The 11,615-nt window shown below is 48.6% G+C and overlaps 1 protein-coding gene and 1 pseudogene across 2 annotated transcripts in view; one reads left to right on the top strand and one right to left on the bottom strand.

Annotated features, from left to right (window-relative positions):
- Positions 1–8,387: 8,387 nt before the first annotated feature.
- LOC101574050 lies at positions 8,388–8,918 on the bottom strand (annotated as a pseudogene).
- Positions 8,919–11,338: 2,420 nt separating this feature from the next.
- Positions 11,339–11,615, top strand: part of Dock1 (dedicator of cytokinesis 1) — a 542,363-nt gene continuing 542,086 nt past the window's right edge. The window contains exon 1 of one of the 2 annotated variants that reach the window (XM_004625582.2): positions 11,339–11,522. In XM_004625582.2, coding sequence (XP_004625639.1) covers positions 11,477–11,522 — 46 coding nt within the window. In that variant the 5' untranslated portion in view covers positions 11,339–11,476. The remainder of the gene's footprint in view (positions 11,523–11,615) is intronic. The other variant, XM_012513454.2, reaches the window with a different exon arrangement.

Raw genomic sequence — 11,615 nt, 5'->3', positions numbered from 1 at the left:
AAATAAAATTCAAGAAAGAAAGAGCCCAAATCCATATTTCAAAGCTTATGCTGTGGCAGCAAGTGCTCAATGAATGTTAGTCCTCTGCTGTAGGTGTGCCAGCTCTCTGTTGTAAGTGACACACAGCCACGGGCTTCCCTCTTGCCTGCTCAAGAGCCCCATGGCTGCCCAAGCCAGTCGTGCCAGCTCACCTGGCTCAGCACGTGGGATGAAGGTGATCCCCTTTCCCTGCAGCAGTGTGCCCTGATCAGCTCCCTCTTTTACTCCTTTCCCAGCAGCAATAAGGCCTGGAGGTACAAATTTCATAGCCTTAAGAAATCCCACTCATATGGTGCTGTTCTTGCAGAATTTCTGTTACTATTTTTACTTGCAAAAGGAAAAGACAAAAATCAAGGATGCCTAAAATACACCAGGAGCACCTGTTTCATAAAAGTGTTTTATCCACTGATTAAAAAAAATTAAATGAGCTTCAGAAAAATGAAGATCTGTTTCAAAATGGATTCATCAAGAATAAGAATTCTATGCATATTGTGATTCAGCCCTGGAAGGCATTCATAGGTCCATCTGGAGGGAGACTTTGTACAAATGTTGGCGCATTCAAGTGGAGTACAATACATGCAATAAGAACTTCCAAATGGGTGCCTTGGGAGGGAAGCCAACACCCAGGGTGCCTGTTTTCTTCCCTGTTGGCAGGCACAGGTCAGAGCAGAAGTCAAGAGCCAAGAGGCCCAAGCATCTCATTTCCAGGGATTATCTCCCTATATGGAGAGTTCCAGAACTCTCCTGGAGCCAGCCTGTATTCTCCTGGTCTCTGCAAGAGAGTGAAAGCTGTTGAAGAGTAGGTGCAGCCATTGCCTTGTGCTCTCAGCCAGATGTGGCCCGGGCTCCAACACCCCTGGTGGGTGCTATAGGCTGGATCACATTTTTTGCCATGCCACCTCCAGTCCAGGAGACCGGCTTTCTAATTCCCACCTTATGGAGCATGCTACTTTCTGCTTATAGCTCTCTGAATTCAGCCTGCTCATAAGATAGAATTCAAGTTGCTGAGCCTGGACCCCAGGTTGCTTCAGGATGCAGGCATCCACCCCAAATCTGAGATTCTTTTAAGGATGTGGAGACTCAGAAACCTGTAATGAACACACATGCATGTGCACTCACATACGAAAACACATACACACACACACACACACACACACACACACACACACACAGTCCCACTGTCCAGTCTGTATCTTCACCCATTTTCTGTCCCTAGAACAAAATTCCTGGAGTCAGGTAGCTTACAAAGAATAGACATCTATTTGGTTCACAGCTTGAGAGGCTGGAAAACCCAAGAGCCTGGTGCCGTCATCCGCTTAGCGTCTGATGCCGAGTTGCACTCCTTTAGAGCATGGCGGCTGACGGCAAAACAGGCCAAGGCAGAGCATGCTCTGCTCATAGAGCCACTAATACCTTCATGACAGTCCCATCCTCCTGACCTCATGTAATCCTAATTGCCTTCCAAAGGACCATCACCAAATACCCCAGGAGTGTAAGAACTTGGGGATTGAGTTTTCAACACATGAACTTGGGGCCCGTCTCCCTCCCTCCTTCCCTTTCTCCCTCCCTGCCTCCCTCCCTCCCTTCCTGCCTCCCATGTTCAATAAACACCTACTGAGCTCCTAACAACAGTAGCTAATCATAATGCAGGAATCTTGACTCAGCAGCAAGGTACACCAGTATGTGGCCTTGACTGACGAATTCAGTGTGCTCAGGCTCCACGCGTGTCTTGGGCTGCTAGGATATGGAGGCAGCTGAGTCTGAGGCACACCCATCCCTGAGAGTTAGAAATCAGGAGGCCTGAGCTGTAGCTGGCGTCCCTGCTGCCTCCTCATCTGTAGGAGGGCTGGAGGTGTAGCTCAAGGTAGAGTGCTTGCCTAGCATGTGAAAGGCTCTTGATACAATCCTTAGCATGGAAAGAAAGAGAGAGAAAAAAGAAAGAAAGGGAAGGAAGGAAGGAAGGAAGGAAGGAAGGAAGGAAGGAAGGAAGGAGAAAGAAAGAAAGAAAGAAAGAAAGAAAGAAAGAAAGAAAGAAAGAAAGAAAGAAAGAAAGAAAGAAAGAAAGAACCTGGGATGTGAGGAGAGGGATTAGTCTTGACCTTGCTTCTATTGCTTTTTAACTATGAGCCCTGGGAAAGGTACATAGAACCTTCAGACACTTTAGTTTCCTCCTCCGACAAATGGAGACAACTTTAGTACCTCACGTGTGGGTGCTGGAGGGTTAACCAGGGTGAAGCGCAGAGTGCTCTCAGTAGTGTAGTGGGCATATTCTTAGTGAATTTGGTATTACTGTATGCTTTTAATTTCATAATATCGAAATTCTATAGGACTTCCTGAATCTAACCTTCTCCTCTGCCAGTTCATATCCTAGACTCCAGAGTCCTTCTTCCCTACAGTCACCAAGCAGTTTCCCTAAAGCACAGACCCGTCATGCTGTCGCCAGGGTTGTGCTCTTAGCCCTTCGCCTCCCTGTCCTAAATCCTGCCACTAGGTCTCCCCTACTCCAGGACACTGACTGCTTTGCTACCTCACTGACTGCATGGACCATTTCCCACACCCTCTCTGCCTGGAATGTCACCAACATGTTCCCCCCGGCCTTCAGATGTCACTCCTTGTCCACCTTTTCTGAGTCCTCCAGCAACTACAACTTGTTCTTTGTTCTGGATGCAGCAAGCACCTGCTCATGCCTATGGAGAGGCAGGGCTGTGGGCGTGCAGGCTGTGGCCTGGTGGTTAACATCCTGAGTCTGTCCCCAGTGGCCTTTGTAGATATTGGCAGAGTCACAGGGTGGGCACACAGTAGGTGATCACTAGACTCCTCTCAGCAGCTGCAGGCTTGGTGTGCACATGGGGATCCTTCAGGCAAAGGGGTCAGGCTGTGAGGCTCACAGAGATTCCTGTCCCCCAGAAGGAAGTGTCAGGCACAAAAGCCAGAGTTCAACAGGCCTGATACCATCTTCAGGGAAGATGATCTGTGAAACTGAGTCCAAGCCTGAAGAGTATTTATTTTGTGTGATAAGATAAGAACAGAATGTCTTGTGGCACCATGGAATTTTGTATAGAATGTTAGCTTTGGGAAAGAAAAATTCTCAAGAAAGGAAGAGTAGAGTCATAACCAGTTGAGTGGCCTACCAATGGGTTATATTAATGACTCCATGGCTACTTATACAGCTGACTTCACTCAGATGAGAAAGCTACTGCTGCAGCAGTTTGAACCATCAGATGTCAACAGTGAGACCCTGGAGTGGGGCCAGCATCCAGCACTGCGGGCCACAACCTGGCCTCCACTTTTGGGAGGTGCTAGGTGAGGGTGAGTGACAGCAGAAAGACTCAGCAGCTCCTGGGAAGGCAGGAGTCTGCAGGAGCCAACAAGAACGATGCCAGCCATGTCTGCTGAGCACCTATTGTGTGCTAGGAGTGTCCTGTTGGATTTTTCCAACCATCTCAACAGTACAAGAGTGGAAATAGAGGCGGGACAGGTTAAGCCACCTATCTACAGTGTCATAGGTAGGAGAGGCTGAACCTGGAGTCCTGCCCACATCTGTCTGACCTCTTGTGTTACATAATCCCAACTTGTTCTAATGTTAATGCATAAACCCAGCCCAAACTGCCTTAATAAAATACAAAAATGTTATCAGTGACTCATAACTAAAAAGTTCAGTGGGGAGATGGAGTTCCATCCAATAAAATCTTTGGACAGGTCACTGAATTCAGTGGAGGGGCCGGAGATATGGCATTCACTGCCTGGCTGGATCTGAGCCATATACTAGCACTTAACAGTGAGGGGTCTGCACCCTGAATCTCATGGAGTAGGAGGGGGGAAGGTGGTGTATGAGTTTTCTAAATCTTCCATAATAAACATGGCCTACGGGCTTGAGCCACAGTCTCTTGAAGCTCTGGAGGCTGGAAGTCTGAGACGAAGGTGTCAGCAGGGTTGGTTTTCTCCAAGACTTCTCTTCTTGGCCTGTACATGGTCTTTGTATTGTGCCCTCACAAAGCCTTCCCCTGTGCACATGTCCCTGGTGTCTCTACGGGTGTCACTTTCCCTTAATTGCATGCTTAAAGGGCCTATGTCCAAATACAGTCACCTGCAAAGGTTAAGGGGCTTAGGGTTTTGATATACAAATTCTGGAAGAATACAGTTGAGTTCATAATGATGGATTCCAAAGGGCAATTTGGATAAGGTTGCCCAAAGAAGCAGGCAAAGAACAGAGAAACCTAATAGTCAATCAATACCCAATATAATTCCCACCCATCACCTCACGTGCCTGGAAGGGTAACAATGAGAAAAAAGATCTCTTTCTACTGAGTCTAAAGGAAAAAATCTGCAAGAATACCACAGTCTACAACTCGAGTAAGGGAACTTTGAGATCATCTGTCACCCAGCCACGATAATAACAGCTCCACTTATGAGCACGGACTCTGACTTCTTCAGCTTCCCCTTCTTTCCTCACGCTGTTTTGGATTTTCTCTCTCTTTCTGGGCAAATAGAACATAGTTAGAATACTGTCTTAAGGTCTTATCTGTTAATGTTATTACTCCTGTCATTTATACATCTTTTTCTAACTTTTCCAAAGCCTTGGTTAAAAGCTGTATTTTCCTACATCATTACTTGACATATAATTTTTTTATTGGATGTTGGGTTTTTGTGAATTATACACTGCTGGGTACCAGCTTTCACTGTATTCTTTAAATAACCTGGGACTATGCTCTGGCATGCAGTTAAGTTACTTGAGCTCAACTTCATCCTCTTGAGCTTTATTATTTACCAGAGCTACCCTTGGTTTAGGGCTGTTAGGCTTTCTGTTGGGAATGTGATCCTTGGGAGGACCTTGCCAGATACCCTACATCGTGAGGTTTTCCCACACTAGCTGCAGGGGATACGGAATCCCACCTGAGTCCAAAGAATTTTTCCAGGCCTGGTTCTTTCCGGAGCTCTTTTAGCTGCCAGCCTCCTGGGGCTCTACTCCACAGATGCGTAGGTCAGGACTCAGCCAGACTCAGGGCTGCTCTTCTGCCGATGTCTGGACTTATCACTGGCGTAAGTAGCTCTCACCTTCTGGGAGGCTGACCTGCAAATCTCAGCACCCTTGAGTCTCTGGCTCTGCTGGCTCTGTTTCACCACAGTGATTCCCCATTCTGTGCTGCAGCCCAGTAACCATCTCCACAAAGCAGGCTGGGCAGCACAGGGAGAACCTTGTTTTTTCCTTCCAGAGATCAAGGTCCTACATTACCTGATTCCAACAGAAGAAAATCACCAGGCCGGCACAGGGTTGAGGGTTTGATTCCCAGGCCTGTGCCAGCCCTACCCCTGGGTTGCGCTGAGACAGCAATTGAGACTGGGCGTGGTGGTGCACGCCTGTAATCCCAGCTATTGGGAGGCTGTAAACAGGTAGATCGCTGAGTCAGATCTAGTAGTGAGACCCTGAACACCCTGTAGACCCTTCCTTAAAATACAAAAAAAAAAAAGGAAGGAAGGAAAAGAAAAAAGAAAATCATGTTTCTTCCAGAGTCCTTCCCAAGGCAAGCTTTGCTATCATTCTCCCATGGAATCATCATAATCCCCCAAAGTCAGACTTTTATATATGGGCACCCAGGGTTGTCAGGTAACTTCCCAGAGGGACAACTGCCAAGGTGCGAGTCTGGACTGTCAACATGATTGAATCATGGAGGGTGATCGGTGCTAACTTCATCAATAGATTAAGCCATTGATAAGCTCATAGATGAATGGACTATTCAGAGATAGGGCCTAGTTGGAGGAGGTCCCTGGGTGTGTGCAACGAATGTGTATCTTTTCTCTGGTTTTCTTGCTCTGTCTGCTTTCTGACTGCCCAAGGTGAGCACGCCTTCCCCTGGGTTTCTGCCTTGTGGTCCGGTGTCATGCACCGTACACCAAAATAAACCTTTCCTCCTTTAAGTTGTGTTTGTCAGGAGTTTTGTCCTACCAAGCAGAAGCTGACAAAGGTCTTGATCACTTGTCCAACTGCTGCCAGCACAGTCATGGGCCCTGAGGCCCTGCGGTGGGGGTCTAAGCATATCCAGCCCTTGCAACCTTTAATTTCCAGATGTTCTTTTTGCAGGTGTCCTGGCCCCAGGCTCCCGAGCTTGTTGTTTGGTGCGCATTCTATGGGAAGGGCTGCTTGATCTGCATTTATATTCACTGGCATATTTGTCCATGGGGCACCCTGACACAGCATGCAGCGTCCTCTACTTAACAGGGTATTTGCTTTGTTGTACAGAACCGATGGAAGTTTAATGCCCAGGATCTGCCTTAATAATTTTCCTGGAGAATGCTGATGAGTGCACCTGGAGGTGTGGAGGGAGAGCCCCGGCTCTTAGCATGAGGCCAGTCCAGGTGACTGCTTCCGATTTTAAATCTCAAGCCTCTCTTTCCTCCACATTGACTCGCATCGTATTTCACCTGATCTTTTATTTATTTTATTTAAATGTATTTAGTACAGGGTCTACAGGGTCTCACTACATATTTCGAACTCATAGTGATTCTCCAGTTTTCAGCCTTCCAAGCGCTGGGATTACAGGCGTGCACCACCATGCCCAGTCTCAATTACAGGATCAGTACACTCCAGGGGTGGGGCAGGCACAGCACGCTGGGGATTGAAGCCCAGCTGCTGTGCTCTGCCTAAGCAGGCATTTTAGTCCGCTGTGCTATCTGGCTGGCCCCTTGCCTTTTTTTTTTTTTTTTTTTGGCAGAACCGGGGATTGAACTCAGGCCCTCACACTTGCCAGAGAAGCGCTTATTCCACTGAGCCATCTCCCCGGCCCCGGGCCCCTTGTCTTTTATTTTAAAGTAAATGACACATTGACAGTTCATTTCTAAATACCCAGCAGCATTTCTAAAATATAAGGACATTTTCTATGATAATACTTCTATCACATCTAAGTAAATCATAATTTAATATCACCCAATTTTGGTCCTCCATAGTTCCAATTCCCCTCTTGTCCTAACATCTTATAGAGCTGAGTCACTAGAAGCAGTACCCCGGTAGGGGCTGAACCCTTGCGCTTGCTAGACAAAGCTGTATCATTGAAGCTGTTGGCCCCTCCCACCACTCCTAGTGCATTTGCCTGTTGTATTTTTTTCTCTTTTAAAATCTGAAACAGTTCTTCCCCCTCCACTTTTTGTTCAGCAATACTGACTTGTTGAAGAGATAGGCCAGCATCAGATAGAAAGTTCTACTTTTCTGGGCTAGCCTGGCTACATTTCTTATGTCTTTCAGTTTGCTTCTCAATCTCCCTTTCTGTAAACCAGATCACGTATCTTGGTGCTGTGAGTATTGTGTATTGCCACCACATGCCTAATCATCAGAAGATCATCAGATATGATGCCAAAATCTGCCACTGGGTCAGAGGGGCAGCAAGCAGGTGCCTCACAGTAAGACCATGCTCTTCCCTGTTCAACCGGCGAGCAGTCTGTTCTCAAGCTTTTTCTGGTACATGCAATCTTCATATCCCTGCACTATTTTCATCTGCTCCCCTCCCAGCATGCTCCTATTGAGTCAAGGAGCCTTCTGGTACCTCTGCCTAACAAGGTTTTTGCTGAATTTATCTCCCGAGTTTTCATGATGAATGTGTAAAAAAATTCAAATTGTCATAATTTGTAACTGTCATGCTATAACATTGATTCACAATTCCGCCATACCCTGGTGGAGGTTGCGAGTCTGAACTCCTACTAATGGCCCACTGGTTACTCCAAAATTCTTGGGTGGTCTGCAGTCCTGGCTTGCTGCCCTGTGGTTACATAAACTTGGTAGTGATCCAGCTCTGATTGGAGGAGCCCTAGAGGTTGTAGCCAGTTGGTCCAGATGCCATGCCTGGCAGGCATGGCTTAGATCTGTGGCCTTGCCATGTCAGGAGTTCAAAGTGCCACCTGGCCACAATGCCCAGGTCTTTGGAATGGGAGAAAGGGCCAGTCCTGAGTTCATGCGAACACTCCACTGACTTGATTTAGAGCTGAAGATGAGATCCAGTGGGAGGTAGCCAAAGAATAGTGATGAAACTTCTCACAGCTTTATGGACAGTGGCCATAGGCCCAACTTCTCAGCCAGGCCTGAACATACATTACAATGATGGGACCAAAACTATATTGTGTCAAACACATGGGTTACGTTCCTCTTGGAATTTTAAAACTCTGATTTATAAATTCATTCTTACAAAAGTATACACATCCAGCACCAGTCATTTATATATTCTTTTTTTTTCTTTTACATTGCCAATAGATTTATTTTTTGAAGGAATGGATTAAAAGAAAAACACATGAGGTACAGAAGTATGGAACAGAAAATAAATACAAATGTAGGCTGTTTTATAACCACAACAAACTAGTACAGAGAATGCCCTGTACACAACACAAAAAAGATGGAGGTGTTCCTTAGCGAGGCTGAAGATTTTCAGTCTCTGTATTTGGAATTTAGGCTGCAGCTCTTGGTTTTGGATGGATCACTGGATGTGCGGCACATTTCATGCTTTTAACCAGATTTGAACAGAAGAATGGCTACCTGGCCCAGGTAGAAGTAGATGGAAGTGTTTGGCTTCATGCATTACGTAACTACCAAAGTTCTTCTCCACAATGCAGTGCCAGGTGGGGTTGTACTTCTTGTCCAACTCCTTCTTGATGTGGGCTGCAATGTCATTTTCTAGGTTGTATTTCTCCAGCACCTGAGTAGCGCACTCCACCGAATCCTGTTGCATCTCTCCTGACATGTCCAAAATGTTGATCACTGCCTTTCTGTCACACATGGTTACCGTGCAGCAGGAGTTGGTTGACTGCAATGGTCTCTTAGAGGAGGTGGTGGGACCACTCAGGCAGGCACAGAGATGCTTTAGCTACCGAAGCTGTGGCACATCTCAGTCACTTATATATTCAGCACATCATTTCTATCAGAGCAAAAGGGGCAACTGTTCTAGAAAAGGTGAACCAGGAGATTAAGACAACCAAGAACCCGGAGGCAGTGTGGGACGAAATGCAGGCCAACCACAGCCATGCCGTCTTATGCACAGCCACATTACCTCCTGTGATGCGTAGGATGACCCACGAGGTTGTACTGTGACCCCTAGTTTATGTGTAGGAATATTAGAACATTGCTTAGAAAGAGGATGGTTACAGTGCTGACCACAGGAAGGCAGGCCTCTGCTGTCTCACTGCAACGTGCTCCTTTCCCAGGGTAACTTCCCAAAGCAGAATTGAAATGGGACAAAGAAGAGAGTGTCAAGTGTCACCAAAGTCTGTTTTTCTGATTTTCTTTGCAGAGTTCCAAATCCCTAGCAAGACCTCCAAGTCCTTCTACCTCTGCAGCCTCAGTGTCAGTTGCCTATTTATCCCGATGCTTGGGCCACACTGACCTGTCTCTTCCTTGAAGAATGTCTGTTTAGCACATGCTGTTCTTCCTGATTCACCAATTCACCTAATTGACTTCTGGTTATCTTTGAAGTTTGGGCTTAGAGCATTTTTCAAGCAAGCTCCTCCGGGCCACTGAGCCATTCATCTCAGAGCACCCCACTTTCCTCTTCAGCACCTTCACAGCTGCTTCTCCTCTGAGGGACCTGAGCCATCAAGTCACACCATAGGATCTGGATCCCTGAGGTTTCTGATTTCCATGGAAACCCTTAATTGCACACTTGAGACTGTGTGGGATGGGAGGCTAGGCTGCTTGCTTTCTACATCTGTGAGGTAGTCCTTCTCAGTAATAATGGCCTAGAGCTTTCTATGAATCTGTGGCACCTGCTATCTTCTCAGCCCTCTCACCTAGAAAAAGGAAAAGTTTCTCCGTCATCCCAGACTGTTTTCTTCAGCTGTATTGTGTGTGGTGTGCTGAGACTCCCAAGCTCAGGGGGGTGCCCAGGGCAGGGGATGGCCTTCTGTGCAGCAGTGAGGGCTCTGCGGGCCTTTCCAGGGTCTGGGGCCAGCCAAGCTAACTCCCTTAGGGCCCTGCCTCCCCCAAGTCCTACCCACAGCACCGCTGCATCCTCTTTACCTGTTTCTGCTACCCTTAATGGATTTCAGGCTGCAGGACTTGTTACTGTTTTTATAAGGGAATGAGAGAATACCCAGTTAATGCAAGATGGAACTACATTTCCTCTGTCTAATGGGTTCCTTTCATTCTGAAGCTACATCCCTTTCCTTTTTCCTAGTTTTAAACTATTCTTTCTTAAAATTATAGTGAAATGTTTTTGTGGGTTGTTTTATCTTTTCCTTGAAGAAATGTGAAGCCACCCACTGCTACTTGTACAGGACACTGCAGTCTGAGAACAGTTCTTCTACAGGATGAAAATGAAATTCACAGGGGTCCTGCCACCTGTTCTAATCCTGGCCGAGGTGGTGACAGCGGATTCCTTTCCCTGCCAGTCCAACTCCCCCACTTTCCTTCCCCATTTCAGCAAGCCTGAAGTCCCTTGGGGGCCGCAAAAGTTTCTCCAAGTTGGGGGTGGGGCTAGGATTTCAGGGCTGCTCTTTCTCCTGGCCTCTCTGGGTAGCTACAATCATTCAAAAGGTCAGGCCTGACTTCAGAGCGTCTGACACCTTTCCCCCTGGCTTCTCCATCTCTTCCCAGCCTTTCCAACAGAGGGCCAACCTGCATGGCTGCATGGCATGCGGCTGCACTTTCTTCCCCCTCCACTTTAGGGATTAAACCCAAGACTACATTCCAGCCTTTATTTTCTTTCTTTCTTTCTTTCTTTCTTTCTTTCTTTCTTTCTTTCTTTCTTTCTTTCTTTCTTTGTGTCTTTTTATTTTATTTACAATTTGTGATAAAGTTTCACTAATTTTCTAAATTCCCCAGGCTGGGCTCAGACTTGAGATTCTCCCGCCTGCTGCGTCGCTACCCCGAAAGCTCACCCCTCTCACCGCTCGCCGCTCGGGGATCCTACCAAAACCAGGGAATGGGAAGGCAGGGGTTCACTTCAAGCTGGTCAAAAGGGTGCGAGACGGCACCTCGCGCTCGCGAAGGCCCTTCCCGGGGTCCCCGCTGGCGGGCGGCCGCCTGCACGCTCCGCTAGGGCGGAATCCGAATCGGGAGCTTGGTATTCCTCGGCGCGAGTGCAGCCCCGCGCGCGCGGATCGCACGCCCCACAGCCCCCACAGGAGCCCCTCTCCGCCTCCCGGACCCCAGTTCCGAGGACGCAGCGCCGTCCTCCCCGCGGGCGACGCCGTCCCGAGCGCGCCGCCGACGGGGGGACCCGAGCCGCGGGGCAGGCGCCGGGCGCGCTCCAGGGCTCCGTCCCGCCTCCCGTCGGCGCTCCCGGCCTTTCCCATCCGGCCGGACGCTCCGCCCGCCCCGTCCCACATGACGCCGCCTCCGCCGCAAACTTTTTCCTCCCCATCCTGCGCGGCTCGGAGGGAATGGAAAATGGCGGCCTAGGCGCGGAGTTTCCTGCCCGACCGGCGGCGGCGGCGGCGGCGGCTCTCGGCCCCGCGCGGCACCATGACGCGCTGGGTGCCCACGAAGCGAGAGGAGAAATACGGCGTGGGTGAGCACGCGCCGCTCCCAACTTCCCGGCCGCGGCCGCGGGAGCGGAGCCTGTTGCCGGGCGCCGCGCGGGGAGGAGCGGGCGCGGGCGGGC

The sequence above is a fragment of the Octodon degus genome, unplaced genomic scaffold (assembly GCF_000260255.1).
Source record: "Octodon degus isolate 3935 unplaced genomic scaffold, OctDeg1.0 scaffold00010, whole genome shotgun sequence".
Classification (NCBI taxonomy): domain Eukaryota; kingdom Metazoa; phylum Chordata; class Mammalia; order Rodentia; family Octodontidae; genus Octodon; species Octodon degus.
Note: the sequence above shows the minus strand (reverse complement) of the source record. Positions and strands in the feature narration are given on the sequence as shown.